The following is a 16,978-nucleotide window of genomic DNA, read 5'->3' on the forward strand; positions in this document are numbered from 1 at the left end:
GAGTGGGATTTAGCTGCTTGTCGGGTTTGTTGGGGATATTTACGTCGAGGGGGTACAAGTGCTTGCAGTTCGTCAGAGCAAGCACTATTAAAGTACTTGCAGAACAGGCAGAGGAATGCAACATTTCGTTGATAGGACAGAGGCTGAAGTTTAGATGATAATTCAGGACCTATCAGATTGGCGACTCTCTTTTGAATCTTGTCTAGATGCGAGAGACTAGTAGCAGATACACCAGCCAAAATATGACAACAATACTATATACATGGGCGAATGGTGGTCTTATAGAGGTACAGGATACTTTCGGGCATTAGTAGCTTTCGGCACGGTAGAGAGTACCTACCTTCTTTGCAGCGGTCCTGGCAATGCGCTCAATGTAATTGCTCTAACTCATGTTTCCTGTGAACGTTATGCCGAGGAGTTTAACGGATGTACTTTCAGATTGAACCAATTGAACCATGATACTTGACTTTTACATTTTAAACTTTAATTCAAAATATTATGTATAAAAATAATTTTATTTTTATTGTAGGTTTATTTTTTATTGTAGGTTCTCTACAATGCACTCTAGACTATAATGTAACTACGGGGTAGCATGTGAAGCTTCTTCCCAGTGCACTGTGATGGGTCCCCACCTAGTAATCGATTAATTGAAAAATGGGCGATTTTCACCGATTTAGCATGAAAAAAAAAACAAAAAAAAAAAAAAAAAAACTCAAAAAGACATAACGATCAGTCTAAATTCTCGACATAAAAATCCTAGGTTGCACGAATAGAGCATTAGCAGGACGCGTCTGTCGTGCCTTAATTTGCCGTGCACAAATAGTAAAACTGATATCCAAACACAAATGATGCAGAAATATATTCTTAATTTTCACCCAGAATATCTCTGCTTAGTAACAATACGCTTAACGAACTAGTTATACATTGCACCACATAATTTTTTTAATGCAGTTTTCCCTAAAGTGAACTAAGCCGAAGAAGAGTAACGTTTTTAGGAAGATGAGGATGCTATGCGAATGAACACAAAAAGTTATGACAAGGTGCATTCCAAAAGTAATGCCTCCTATTTTTATTCCGCCCAACTGGATCAGATGGGATTGCAAATTGCATTGTTATGATGATTGAACTTATACTGAAAGTTTTATTTCCGTTGCAGCTATTGACGGTGTAAGACTAAGGAAGCAACCCATGTCATGGATGTGCGTCCGAAACAGATATGCGTCATCAAATTCCTGGCAAAAGTGCATTAAGAATGGCGGTGACTATGTAGAAAATTAAATTCCAGAGGGCAAAAGGTCGCTAGTTTCAAAAAAAGGAGGTTTTACTTCTGGAACTACCTTAGTATGATAAAGCGTGCTGTGGACACCCATTCACAGCCATCGTTCATCGTTGGCAAAAGTGCATTAAGAATGGCGATGACTATGTAGAAAATAAATTCTGGAGCACAAAAGGTCTCTCGTTTTAATAGTATCTCTCCCGTCTTCATAGCTCTTCATCTTTTTTGAGTTAAAACCTTTGGAACGCTCCCCCGTAGCTTGTATTGTGATGTTTTTAATAATCGAATCTTTATGTAGGGTGTTCCAAAAGTCTTGGGCACGTTTTGGCATTGAATATCTCAAGAACTATTAAGGATAAGGATGTTAAGAGAAACGAAAAAAAGAAAATCAATAGCCTTACAAAAAACTTGATGCATGTAGCTTTAAAATGGTGCCACTTTCATTTTACTATAATTCATAGTTAATATATATCATATCATAATACATATGAGGACTTGAAATGTGCCTAAGACTTTTGGAACACCCTGTATTTACGTCTTTTGGCATTTCTTTTCTATGGGACTCAAAACGTTCATTATTTATATACGTGCGTGTGACGTTCTTTAATTCGATATCTTTCCACGTCTGTTTCAATGTTGACCGACTACGCCGTTCCTCTTCATAGTCGATCGTCTAATAGCTAGACCAATAAAATCTTTTTTACATTTTTTTTTTTTACACAGTGATCACCACTTATCAAGGCCCGTAAGCCACTCAGGGATAAGGGTTATTACAAGTACATTACGTTAGTGTGGAGATTTGATGAAGTGTTTACTTAAGGGGGCGGTTCATTAGGAATTTGTTAACGCTGGACTTGAACACATCCAAGTTGTAGTCCGGTGGGAAGCAGGTAGACGGAACAGAGTTCCACAGGCGTGCAGTTCTAAGAAAGAAGCTTTGTTCATGGAATCCACGTTTTGATTTAGGCACAGATAAAGAGTGGGGGAAATTTTTCACAGTGGATTCAGCTAGACGGGTGTTTTCCGTGAAAGATTGGGGAGGGGGGACCAGAGATTGGAGTTCAGACGAGCACCTGCCATGGAAATAACAATAAAACAAGGATAGGCTCGCAACGTCTCTTCTGTGGGAGAGAGGTTGCAGGGTAGAGAAAAGGGCATCCCCCACTAAGCCACGAAGTCTATTTTGTACTCTGTCAAGGCAGGATAGGCTGTTTTTAGCAGCTCCTGCCCAGATATGGCAACAGTATTCCATCCTTGGACGTACTTGGCTTTTATATAGATAGAGAATTGCATCAGTAGTGAGATATTTTCTGGAGCGGTAGAAGGATCCCACCATCTTTCCAGCGACCTTGACAACAGACTTGATGTACGTGTTCCATTTCAGATCAGGAGTAACGGTCAAACCCAGAAGCTTGTCAAAACACGGGGCCTCACCCAGACATACAAAAATAACATAAGGAGATATTCCTGAGAATTTTAAAGAGAGAGAGAGAGAGAGAGAGAGAGAGAGAGAGAGAGAGAGAGAAAGGACATGCTAGAAAATGATAAAAAACATCGTCAGGATCGGATCCGTCGGCATTATCTCATAGAGGTCGCTTAAGGTGACTAGCAATAATCCTCCCTCTCCTACCGAAGAAGGAGAAGGTAACACCCGAGAGAGTGTCCTGATAGCGGTCAGAATTATGCTGCTATCAGATTCTAATCGAAAGATCATTTACCTTCTTTCCAACAAAAGACTAGATGTGACACAAGGTCAGTTCTTTAGTTTAGGGAGCCTAGCTCCCTTGAAGGGTTGGGTATGTACTCTAAAAAGTTATAAGAATAATATAGATTGAACGGGTATGTTTTACTGTCCACAGCACTTCAAAAAAGTAGTCAAAAAATCAAATATATAAAAAAACTAGCATTTTCATTTCAGCCCGGCGTTGCCCGGGTGTTTGGAGGTGTATGTTGAGCAAAAAAAAAAAAAAAAAAAGAAAAAGAAAAAAGAAAAATATGTGGTAGTAGGAAGGCAGGCTCGAACCTGTACCGTGAAGGAGGAAAAGAACGGGAACAACGCGACGTCTTTGCTGTTACAACCACCGGAGTGACGTAGGTTTTAATTAAGGCTAGACAATCGAAAAGAGAGATGACTTTTGCAAATATCGGCGAAAAAAGCGACCCATCCCTGTAGAAAAGTGTCCAGTTGAGGGTGAAGATATTAATGTTTTCAGTATTTTTCGTCTGAAGGGTCGAGCTTCAAACGATACTGATCTTGTGAAAATCCGTCGCCCCTGTCGAAGGTTTTAGGTAGACATACAAACATACATACATACATTTATATATTGACTAGCGGGGGTACCCAGCGTTGACCGGGTGTTTGGAGGTGTGTGTGTTGTTAAATAAAAAAGAAACCGGGGGGGGGGGTAAAAGTTGGTAGGATCGAACCCGAAGCCCTGAGACAAAATTTGAAAATAAAATCGACCAGCTAGAATGAGTTACTGAAAGATCTTTGAATTTATTTAAGTAAGTAATTAACCAAATTAACAGGTGAGCGCACAGAAGTCTTCGAGCGTTACGAGGACGACGACGGTCAATGATCAGGTTTGTTTGTTATAAGCGAAGTATAAAAAGAAAACAACGTTAAAACTTAAGCGGGGGGGGGGGTAATCAAAACATCGAAAAACAAACACAAAAAAACTAACGTAAGGCAAACGAACGATGTCAAATGTAAAAATCGAAAAAACAACAACAACAAAGAAACAGAAAAACGAACACGTGAAAAATAGCTTAAATAAGCCTGTTACGATATTAAAATTTAAAAAATCGGTGGGTACCCGGGTGTTTTTGGGTGTGTGGTCGGGGGTGGATAAGCGAAGTAAAAAAAAAAAAAAAACAGTAAAATGAACGTTACGTGAAAAATGGCTTAAATAACACTGGTTCAATATTTAAATTTAAAAAATCGAAAAAAAAAAAGAAGACATCTCACACCAAGATTCGAACCCAAAACGTTTAGATAATGAACTAACGGGCTAACCAACTGACCTAACACGACGTACATAAAATTTAGTCAGTTTTTCAACTATTTAAAGTAAATCAGGTCATGACGTCATCTGACGCATGCGTAGAACCGGTCGTCGTCACGAGAGGACCGTTTTTGTTGACGCTTCCCCTGTCGAAAATTGTCAATTTCGGGGTGAAAAAAATTAACGTTTTTGGCCTATTTTTCGAGCGAAGGATGGAGCTTCGATATGATACCGAGTTTATGAATTTTTGCCGTGTCTGTCGAAAGTTTTTAGCGGACACACAAACACACATACAAACTAAAAACGTACATACATACATACATACATTTTCGCTTTTATATATATAGATAGCTCAAATTTTCGACCCAAACCGATTTAAAAGATTGCCCTATCTCTGAATACCCTTTATGTAAAATTTCAAATGTTTACACCAGAAATTGTCTGAGTAATTTGGTAGAGACCGCAGAGGTTAATTTTTTTTTTAATTTGACTTCTATTATGACCCCTTAAAATTTATTGTTTTGGGCTCAAATCAAGTTATTAAGTTACATCCATGTCCAAGGAACCTATATCTAAAATTTAAAGTGTTTAGACCCAAAATTGGCGGAGGAGTTTGGTAGAGTTCTCAAAGGTCAAACCGTTGAACTTTGACCCCTTGACAGCCAAATTTCTGGCCAAAAACCGATCACATCGATTTTCCCAAATCTCAGTACCCTGTATATCAAATTTCGAGTCTGACAGACTTATTGCGTAAAGAAATGTACACATACAGACACACAGACACTTCACTTTTATAGATATATAGATAAATGTTACCAAAGGCAAGATAAGTTACTCTTCTACCAAACTGAGTATGTTTTTAGTGTTTTTATTTAATCTAAAATGTTTATTCGGCTCGAAAAACAAGCAAGTTCAAAGGGTACGCGACTACAAGAAAAATGGCCACGTAACAAATACATGGTGGCCATTTTTTCTTGTGATCGCGTACCGTTTGAAATTGCTAGTTTTTCGAGCCAATTAAACATTTTACATTTTAGTAAAAACTCTAAGAACCTACCCAGTTAGGTAGAAGAGTAACTTATATTGCCTTTGGTAACATTTATTTGATATATATTTGATTTTTTTACCACTTTGTCGAAGGACTGTGGACAGTAAAACATACCTGAATAACATAGATCGAACTTGTGGACACTCCGCCATAGAAGCGTCGGTACTTATGTAGAATACGGACTGTGCTATGATTTAGATAGTATTTTCAAGTTCAATTCAATTATTTACGGTATCTTTTGTTTATTAAATTCTTAGGTGAAAGTACAAAATAGTTTTTACAAAGTCTCCTGTTCCTCATGTTAAGAATGGGCAAATAATGTTAATACGCCCCGTATTCGTCGAAGTATACGTCGTATCGTACACGAAGCGTCGGCAATAAACGATTTTCCACTCCTAAAGGAAGAGAGGTTAGGGTTAGAGTAAGACAGTCTTCTGAAACCGGACAGAACACGACAGATGGTGAAATTTTTGGTACTTGTGTATCTATGTTACAGCGCTGAAATAATCTATATAATAATACGATAGCATGTGTGTTATTTTGTGTGTCAAGCTTACATCATTTTTCCTGACTGTCGTTTAATTGTTATGACCTTCCATTTCTTGTCATAAATAATTTTACCAAGAATTCTTCATAAGGTTGGATTTCGATTTCGCTTATAGCTGATGACACTCAAGTTATCTATTTTTTAATAAATAATGTTACCAAGAATGCGGTTATAACTGAAGGAACTCAAGCTATATATAAGTTTTGTTTTCGGTTTCGATTCAAGCTGGTATACCCAAGTCTTATGGATATATATATATATATATATATATATATATTTTTATCTTTGAAATCACAACTTTATAATGAATAAGAAAATTGACTCTATAATAATATATACGAAATCTGCATACATTAAAATATATTGAAGCGCATTTTACAACTTGACTACGCCAGGCGTTCCTGTTAGCTTAGATAAATACTTTTGCAGTTTTAACAAAAGAGCTACAATAATATTAGGGCGTCTCCATTTACGTTGAACATCCACAGAATGGCAATATCAATATATTACATATGAAAGATTTCCACAGGTCTAGCTAGTAACGTTATTATTTAGAAACCCATTCTTAACACGAGGGAGGAAAGGTGTTTTAACTAATCTGTATTTCACCTTACAATTTAATAAACAAAAATATCAAAAATCGAATTTAACTTGAAAATACTATTTAAAAATAGCGCAGTAATAGATACACAAGCGCCAATATTTTTTTTTTTTTAATGAATGTTATTTTGGTATTATATCCAGTAAGTCGGGCTCTATGAGTAAGCACAAAAATTTACTTTTTAAAAAATATCTGCGTAATTATTAGGATTTTGAAAGACCAACGTATTCTAATTGTTTTCATTCTTATGCAAATTTTTTAGCAATCAAGTTCAGCGACGGTATTCTTTTCTTTCGCCATTTTTTTTTTTTTTAAATATATTTTAACCGATATAATTTAAGGCACAACACAATGTACATTCTGTAAGTCTGTACATTTGTTAAGAATTAATGGTTTCTAACAATCTGGAAAGTTACAACTCACAATGTCTTGCAGAACCGTTTCCGAATGTCTCGACTTGTATAGTCCAACAATGCAGTCTCGTTCTTTCCAGGCATTTTCCTTTGATCGCTATATCCCTTTTCGGCCTAACCTTAATGTGGATTATGCACATTTGAAGGTCATTTCTCCAAACCGAGGCAATTCAAATAATTCCAGAAGAATACAGAGCAGCCCCTGTTCCATGCAAGCGGACTCTGAAAACTATCACCTGTATCTGAATGCCGCTTTATCAAACGACGATGAGGAAAAGGTGTTGCCATTAACATCTCGAAAATCTCGTAAGTGTTCATATGCAACTTTCTTTTTCATTGACACAATATCGTTAACAACCGAGAAATCGAAAAAAAAAAAAACATTAACAAAATGCACGGTGCTAATTAATGCACTTACTGATCCGCGCTATTTTTTTAAATCGTATTTCCAAGTTTAATTAAAGTTTTTTTTTATTTATTTTTTTTTTTTTGTAATTGTAAGGTTAAGGTATAGAATAGGTACACCCCCATCCCATGTTAAGAATGGCTTTTTAAATAACGTTATTTCAAGACGGATCAATAAGTGCAGGAGTTCAAATGTACAATAACTTTTGCCAAATTCAAGAAAATTATTACTTACGCAAAATACGGACCGTGCTAAAATAATTTTGAAAGCCATTAACATGGAACCTTTTTATCTATATCAAAACTATTCTGTAGTTTTACCTAACAAAAAAAAAAATGGTATTATTATACAAACACCGTGTTAGGGTTTAGGGTTAGGGTTAATTCGCTGTCACGGTGTTTGTATAAATTTACCAAAAAAATACCCTAAAACTTAAATTTTAACAAAAAAAAAAAAAAAAAATTACCAAAAACCATTTTCTACCGACCTGTATACTTTTGAAGTGTGGACGGTAAGATTTATCCCTGAATACTTAGTGGAAGGATCGCTAATTCCAGACATAAGTGTTTTAAAGGGAGGTGGGTTTTTTGTTTTTCTTTGAGTCGGCTGTATTGTCTGTCTCCAAAAGATAGCTCGACAAATTCTTATGACTTATCTTAAAGTTTCAGAATCTTAAACCTATGCCGATGGGTAAAAGGAGTATTTATGCAAAATATGGATCGTGCTAAGGTTTTTTTTTTGTTTTTTTTTTTACTATTAAATTGTTAGGTGAAACTAGACTTGCTTTTAGAAAACCTCCCTTCTGTTAACAATGGCTTTCTAAAAATATTTCGGCAGAGTACGTTGCGGTTGGTAAGTTATTTGTTCTTGATTTTTAGTCTGTTATCTATATTGCACGAATACTCCTTCGTTTGATGACATTTGCTTGTTTTACCCGTTTTATTTGTAGATTAAGTAAATCATGATTTGATTTCTGACCTTTGGATCATAAAAGAAATTGGTACTTGTGCACTTTTGCCACCGTGCTGAACTAATATTTTGCAAGCCATTCTTAGTCATGGGGAGGGGAGGGTGTCTTGTAACTTTTGTGCTTCAACCTAACAATTTAATAAAAATATCGTGAAGCTGGAATTTAACCTCGAAAAACTATTTAAAAATAGTGGTAGCAAAAGTGCAAAAGCACCGAAAAAATTTTACCATTTTTCGACCTCCTTGGATTATCCGGCCTACTATATTTTGATTCTTATATTCGACATTTCGTGCAACCTCCGATGCTAGGTACTTGTGCTGTTTACGGACTGTGCTATTCTTATTTTTAAATAGGATTTTAAAGTTAAACCGGGTTTGTTTTACTATACACTTTCGAAAAAGTTGTCAAAACAAATGTTATCAAAGGCAAGATAAGTTACTTTTTTTTTTTTACCTAACTGGATAAGTTTAGTGTTATTTAATGTAACGTGTTTATTCAGGTCGAAAAAGCCGTTTACCGATGTATTTGAAAAATTGCAAATGGCGGCGTGCTCGCTGTTGCACACAGTAAGTTTTGGAAAACGAGTTTAAACAAAATTATACAAAATACTGTTAGAAATTCATTCAATATATGTTACCGTGATATAGGCGGACATATATTCGGTGGGTTTCTGACAGCATTTTGTATAATTTGTTTGTTTAAACTCATTTTCCCAAACTTACCGTATTCAATAGTGAGCATGCCGCTGTTTTTCTTGAAATATATTGATAAACTATTCGAAACGATTACGTTTTTCGGTGCTAGTGCAGAGAGTGATCCGCTATTTTTTAAAAAATTATTTCCAAGTTTATGATTTGTTTTTATTCAATTGTAAGGTTGAAGTATAGAATAGGTACAAAACACCCTCCCCTCATGTTTAAATAACGTTATTTACGTCCGGATAACTTTCTGCACTAGTACCCGTTTTTTAAAGTGAGTAAAACCACTAGAAACTTCTTCCAGAGGTAGAAGAGAAACTTATATATATATTCTTCACTTTTCGAATCTGTATAGTAACAAACTCGGTAAATTTTTTTCCGGTATCTTTTAGGGTATTTTTTTTTTTTTTTTTTTTTTTTTAAGTAACATTCCATATTAAGAATAACATTCTAAATGTTATTTCGGCTCTTTCCGTAGATTGCACAACTACCCAAGTTACATCGAAGGGCAAGTGTTTTGACCAGACTTTTAAGAAGTCTGGTATTTGTTGTTGAACGTAATCTGTTTTTTTGGGTAAATTACTTAGAAACCTTTTAACACGGGAGGGGGTGTATTGTAACTATTCTGTACTTAATCTAACAATTTAATCCCAGATTCTCAAAGGTAAGTCTACCGGTGATCAACCAGCGCAGTCTTTCATCCATCGAAGATTTGAAAGTGCCGATGTTAGCACTTCTGCAGATCAGCGACATGTTAGCAACGGAGAAAAGTTATCGACCCCTGTTGGCTGTTCTATGAACCTCAAATATAAACAAGCTCCCCGATAACGCAAACTATATGAAAATCAAGACATTTATTGTATAAAAATGCATCGAAGTATAATTTTAATATTTTTGGTGCTAATGCAGAGTGATCCGCTAGCAGTGTCAGAAACCGATTTTAAGAATGCGTGAAAAAAAAATTGAATAATTCGACCACCTATTTTTACAAGTTTATAACTACTTGAAAAATGTAATTCAAACTTTAATTTTTTTCAATTGAAGGAGCAAAGATAAAAATTTAAAAAATAACAGGTTTAATAGCAAATTATGCAATTTTTTTAATCAGTTTTCTTTAAAAGATTTGAAGAAAACCAACGAAATTTTTCTTTCTTCGAGTATAAAAAATCACCTACCTAAAAATTTTTTAAATTCAATGTGTAGTTCCATTCTTCAATGTTAAGAATTTATCCATATTTTAAATTTCTTTTATGTTTAAAATAAAAAATTTTAAACGACTATTTGAAAAACGCTATTATGGAAGCAGTTTTCGAAAAACCGGAAGTAATCTTTTTCGTTTTGAACTGCGGATAAACAAAAGGACATAAAAACCACGTTCGCGTTAGGCGTGTAGCCTTGTACCCGGAGAAATGTGTTCCTATAGTTTAAAAATAGTCAAATTTTACTCTAAGATTATTCCTTAATAAAAAAAACACTCCAGGATTTTTTTTCCCCGAAGAAATACATAAATTTGATTTATTATTTTCATTTGTCGAGTTAAATTTTTAAATATCTAAAAGAAAATATTGAATGAAGAAAAAAATTATCGTCCATTACTTACTGGACAATATAAGCAGAACATAGGCTTCTAATTTAAAAAAAAAAAAAAAAAATTTGGAAATTTACCTGTAAAGTCCAAAAAACACTCTTTTTGTTCTAATTTACAATATATTCTTTTATCTTCAATTTGATATATACAACTTTGGTACATTAATCAATTTAGACACTTCAAAATGGGATTTAAAAAACGTTTGTCTAAACTATTCGGTTTAAGGAAAGAGCATAAAATTTCACATTGACCCTGAAAATATCGTAAAAATTGAATCAATAGAAAAATTGATAAATTTTTAAAGTTTAAAAATTGAAAAATATTTAACTCATAAAATTCAATTGATTTCATTACGTAAAAAAATGGTTGCATGGAAGCGCGCCGGCACTTTGTAACCACTTATTTTTTATGCAAAAATTCTATTTTTTATACAACTTTAATAGTTTATTTTGGAAGTATATTGCATAAAGAAAATAAACAACCCACTTTTAAAAGAAATTACGAGTTTATATTTTATCCGCAGTTTCGTGTTAGGGGTGTCAAATTCCCCCAAAGTTCTGATACACCTGATCCGCGCTATTTTTTAAAAGCGTATTTCCACGTTAAAGCTTTTTTTTTTCTCCAGTTGTAAAGTTAAGTACAGAATAGGTACAAAACACCCTCCCGATGTTAAGAATGGCTTTAATAACGTTATTTCAGCACGGATCGCTCTACATGAGTACCTTTTTAACTAAGAAATAAACGTTAAAAACATGAAACCTTTACAGATTGTTTTTAGAAATTTTTTTCTTAACATAACGTTATTTCGAAAGCCATTCTTAATATGGAGAGTATTTTCTAACCATCCTGTGCTTCCACTTAATCATTTAAAGATATAGTGAAACTTGAATAAAAAAAAAAAAAAAAAAAAAAAAAATAGCGCAATTAGCACCAGGGTTTTCTTTCTTTCTTTTTTTTTTTTTTTTTTTTTTTTTTTTTTTTTGTGATCACCACTTATCAAGGCCCGGAAGCCACTCAGGGATAAGGGTTATTGCAAGTACATTACGTTAGTGTGGAGATTTGCTGAAGTGTTTACTTAAGGGGGCGGTTCATTAGGAATTTGTTAACGTTGGACTTGAACACATCCAAGTTGTAGTCCAGAGGGAAGCAGGCAGACGGAACAGTTCCACAGGCCTGCAGTTCTAAGAAAGAAGCTTTGTTCATGGAATCCGCGTTTTGATTTAGGCACAGATATAGTGGGGGAAATTTTTCACAGTGGATTCAGCTAGACGGGTGTTTTTCGTGAAAGATTGGCGAGGGGGGACCAGAGATTGGAGTTCAGACGAGCACCTGCCATGGAAATAACGATTAAACAAGGATAGGTTCGCAACGTCTCTTCTGTGGGAGAGGTTGCAGGGTAGAGAAAAGGGCATCCCCCACTAAGCCACGAAGTCTATTTTGTACTCTGTCAAGGCAGGATAGGCTGTTTTTAGCAGCTCCTGCCCAGATATGGCAACAGTATTCCATCCTTGGACGTACTTGGCTTTTATATAGATAGAGAATTGCATCAGTAGTGAGATATCTTCTGGAGCGGTAGAAGGATCCCACCATCTTTCCAGCGACCTTGGCAACAGACTTGACGTACGTGTTCCATTTCAGATCAGGAGTAAAGGTCAAACCCAGAAGCTTTCAAAACACGGGGCCTCACCCAGACGAGAGCCATCCATCACAATTGATGCCAGATGGGGATCAGAGCGTTGATGTAAGGATAGGAGTTTGGTTTTGGGTGCATTAAAGGTAACTAGCCACATCTTCCCCCACTGAACCACGCGCTCGAGATCAGGAGAGAATCAGAGAACTTTGTCATTTACAGCCTTTGATGTGATGCCGTAGATGGTCGTGTCATCAGCATAGATGTTTTTTAGTGATTTTCATTGAAACCTTTTTGAATTTAGTGTTATTACATTTGCAGTTACAAGGGATAATTATTTGTCCAAAACTCCCAATGGATTGTTTTTAAATTTCTGCTACCACAAACTCCTAAGTAGGATTAACTGTGATTAAAACAATGTATTATTAAAAAGGAACCAAATTGAAAAATTGTTAAAAAAAAAAAATGAAATTAGTTATCGACCCCAATTCTTAGGTTGACAAACAACCTCTATTAAGTGTTCTTGAAACTAAAATACACACGTAAGTCTCATGTCGCTGCCCCGATGTGTTCCAATTAAACAGTTCTTTTTCAAGTTATAGAGGTATTCAGATATGTTTTGAGTAGTCGCCATTTCGTTTTCATTCCAGTCACTCGCTAAGTGCGCAAAAGAAAATATAAAAAATTACTAGGTTTAATAAAAATGAAACATTAAGGTTAAACAAATCAAATAACGAAAAAAATTAAACAGAACTCCAGTACAATGGCCACTACTTATAACGTTTATTACATTGCTTAATATCCGGAAAACTACTTATTTGCGGAAAATTTAAATGCGATAATTGTTTTCAGCATGCCGAAAATCTATGCCTTTTAAAGGAAAATATTAAGGTGGAAATCAAAAAAAAAAAAAATTTAATAACGCAATGAATGTAAAAATTGAACAGCGAAACTAGTGTAACGTAATAATTTAGAGCAACTGCAATAAGCAACCTTTTTTTTTTCTCTCGACTTATAGCTGCATAGTAACTCTGCCAATTTTCGATATTTTGTGCATGCGCATTTAGCGAGTGGCTAAATTAAATGGTGGCCATTTGAAAATTAAAGAATGAGACTTTTTTAAAATTTCGTCTAAAAACAGACCCGAATAAGATGGCTGCCAATGAAACTCATCGTAACAATTAGTTTTATATCAATTGAGTTCAAGTAAATCAAGGATAAAAAAAAAATACCATAAAGTTATATTGTATTTCTTGGCCTTCGGGACAAGATCAAAGTGTAGTATCTGTTCTTCAGATGCTGCACTTCTATTTCTTGTTCTCTTTCGGTGGAGGAGAGATCCTTCACGACTGAGACAATTTTTATTTTTGTACCTCTTCTCCACGTTAAAAAACGACCCTGGTGTCTAACTCTGTCCCGTGGGGAGGCATAGTAAATAGGTACAATCACCTCCGATCTGCGTTAGATGCCCCCCCCCTTCTTTTTTTTTTTTTTTTTTTTTTTTTAACTTGGGAATCTCAACGGAATTTTGAACTGACAACTTTACTGTGTATTCCTCACGAACGTTATCTTGTTTTTTATGTAATAGAAAATATGGGATACATTAGATAAGCTGCGGTCAGTATGGACATCAAGGCTGACAAAATGAAAAGGCAGTTCTTCAGAGCAGAGGTAGTCTGTCCTTGTTTAAAAAAAAAAAAAAAAAAAAAAAAAGATTGGAAAGAAAACTAAACGGCACATACACCCGTATGCTATGAACTAAGTTAAATATCTTGGCAAGATCATCTCGTGAAGCAGCAATTTTATGGAAATCTACCTGCCATATCTATTATCACCAGGGAGTGACGTCTATGATTTGCGGGTCAGAAGAGCAAACAAGATCTGAGAAATATATTGCAGTGAACTCTATGGCACGGGCACACGAATATAGGACAACCTAGATTCACGTGCATCCAGTAAATTGCACATTACACCAACTGTTATCTTGAAGATCAGAACCAGCTGATGGAAGACAAGATCTGGAACGGGAGTCCCATTGGTCCGGGCAAGGAGCCCAACCAGATAAAGAACGTTAGATAAATTTATTACTTTAATAAAAAGTAAAAAGCGATTTCGTAAATGATTATGCTTAGAGACTTAATCGAATCTCTAAAATTTTGAGTTTATTCGTAATAAAACCTAGAACTCTAAATGATTTTCTACAGAGGAAAATAAGTGGTTGTTGAAATAAAAATTAGTGAAACGTGCAGTTAATGGAGAAATCGAAAACAAGCAAAATATAAGTTTCCGTTACCAAACGCATTCAAACTTTTTTTTTTTTTTTTTTTTTACCGGCCTGTACAGTGTGGAAACTAAGATTTATTGAATGTTTTTATTTAGCCAATGTTATTGTAACTTTGATTTAGCTCGTCGATAAGAACTGATTGCCATCTTTAGATAGAAATCTGTCATGTTTGAAAATGGCCGCTAATTTCAGACTTTAGTTTTTCTTTTTTTTTTTTTTTTTTTTTAAGGGTGGTACTCTAACACCGACTGTTTGCGGTAGGACTTACCAGTTATTAGGGTAAGTCATTAAAAATATTAAGCGAATGAAACCTAAAATATGGGTCGGCCATATTCGATTCCGGCTGAATCCAAAAGATAATCAATGAAATCTTATACCGAAATACAATTTAGTTTCCAAACTTTAAAAGTTTAGGTTGGTAGAAATTTTAATGGTTGAAGTTTTGCTTTACCCTTCTCGATTAACTAAATTGCATGAATTTCTTTTTTCCATGGATTGTTCTTTTTGGAAAAACGTCACTGTCCCCATGTTATAAAAGAAATTTAGAGATTAGACTAAACCTTTGCTTAATCGTCGTTAGAATAGATATTTCCAGATTAATTATTTTTTATTTATTTTTTTTTTCTGGGCAATTAATTGTAAATCTGGAAAGACGTCTGCCAAAACGTGGTCAATTTAAATTTACTATAAAATAGACTTGTAACAATTATGCGGGGGGGGGGTATTCTGGACAGGAAATGAATGGAAATTTAGATGCTTGTTTACATAGACCATTTTATTATTTTTTAAACTTTTTTTTTTTTAACCAACACAGTTCGGGTGAAAACATTATGTAATTGTCATGTCAAACGTAGTACCTTCATTGTTAGAAATTAAACCGTTGAGTTTATACATAGCACCTTCGTAGCAGTCAGACCTATTTTCTCTTGTGAAACAATGCCCCCTCCCCAACCCTCTGAGATGTTCGGCCACACACTGGCGAATCTGGTTACAGGGCATATGGACTCCTCAGCCCCCCTTAAGAACTATTTTTCAAAACGACAGCGAATCATCAGTCAAGACCGTATCTTCAGCCAAGAAACGTCTCCTTCTTCTCTCGCATCCCTCTGTCCACCAGACTCTATACACCTGGTGACAATTGCTATCTGCCGGGACTTCGAGAAAGGCTGATTGACTCAACAGACCTCTAAGAACTCTCATTCCCCTTTCTGCATCTATCACAATCCGGTTTTCAACTTCTTGCTGTAAATTTTTATTATTTTTTTTTTTTATTACATTTTCACCCCAAACAAGGCACATTGCCACTTTGGTGTAGGGGGCTACTATCAGGGGAAACATCTACTGGGGTACTATGTAGGGATTAGGGCAGCGAGATGTTGGTTCACGTTGCACTTGAACTTATGCATGTCAGTACAGTTGGGGAAGCAGTGACCCGGAATGGAATTCCAAAGTCTAGCAGTTCTGGGGAAAAAACTACTGGAGTAGAAGGATCTTTTACATCTAGGGATCTCTACAGTGTGGGGGTGGGATTTTGCAGCTTGTCGGGTCTGTCGAGGGTGTTCACGTCGTGGGGGCACAAGTGCTTGCAGTTCTTCAGAGCATTCACCATTATAATACTTGTAGAACAGGCAGAGAGATGCAACGTTTCGACGATGGGACAGAGGCTGGAGTTTTGATGCCAGTTTAGGGCCTATCAGATTTGCGACTCTCTTTTGAACCCTGTCAAGGAGCGAGAGACTAGTAGCCGATGCACCGGCCCAAATATGACAGCAATACTCCATACATGGGCGAATAGTGGCCTTATAGAGGTACAGGATACTTTCGGGTGTTAAAAGTTTTCTAGCACGGTAGAGAGAGCCCACCTTCCTTGCAGCGGCCCTGGCAATGCCCTCGATGTAACTGTTCCAACTCATGTTTCCAGTGAATGTTAGGCCAAGGAGCTTGAGAGACGTACTCTCAGATAAAGAGTCGTTGGCCATTGCTATAGGTGGTAGAGAAGGTTTCTTGTAATTATTGAAGGAAACCAGTTTTGTCTTGGTGGCATTGAACGTGACCATCCATTTTTGTCCCCATTCCACTACTGATTGGAGGTCATCCTCTAGTGTTTCTGCCATTACTTTAGATATATGTTCGTTTAAATTCTATTTGTTATTAAAAGAATTTTTTTTTTTTTTTTTTTTTGTTAAATATTTTATTAACCAGTTACTTCCTAAAAATGACCCCCCCCCCCGAGTTACCGGGTTCATGTAAATAGGAGTAAGTGTCTTTTAGGGAATTCTTGGCGCCTTTTTTTGACCAAGAGGACTAGAAATTAGTTTTTTTTTTTTTTTTTGCCTCTTCAGTGCATCCAGGTTTTCCTATGTGTTCTGATTTATTTCGCATCCGGTTTGCAATTTAGATTTTTACCTGACAGTGTTTTTTTTTTTTAGTGGAGGTTTTCTCCCACAAAGGGATTTAATGTATCTGTTACCATAAAAAATTGTATCTTTTCAATTGCCATGGTACCATGCTT

The 16,978-nt window shown here is 35.6% G+C and overlaps 2 protein-coding genes across 2 annotated transcripts in view; one reads left to right on the plus strand and one right to left on the minus strand.

Moving 5' to 3' along the window:
- Window positions 1-16,978, minus strand: part of LOC145295892 (lysophosphatidic acid phosphatase type 6-like) — a 232,033-nt gene that overhangs the window by 138,010 nt on the left and 77,045 nt on the right. The window lies entirely within an intron of this gene.
- Window positions 6,803-16,978, plus strand: part of LOC145295890 (uncharacterized) — a 33,335-nt gene continuing 23,159 nt past the window's right edge. The window contains exon 1 of the mRNA XM_080141643.1: window positions 6,803-7,196. Coding sequence (XP_079997769.1) covers window positions 6,902-7,196 — 295 coding nt within the window. The 5' untranslated portion in view covers window positions 6,803-6,901. The remainder of the gene's footprint in view (window positions 7,197-16,978) is intronic.

Source organism: Euprymna scolopes, chromosome 16, assembly GCF_053919585.1.
Source record: "Euprymna scolopes isolate OS-2025 chromosome 16, ASM5391958v1, whole genome shotgun sequence".
Lineage (NCBI taxonomy): Eukaryota > Metazoa > Mollusca > Cephalopoda > Sepiida > Sepiolidae > Euprymna > Euprymna scolopes.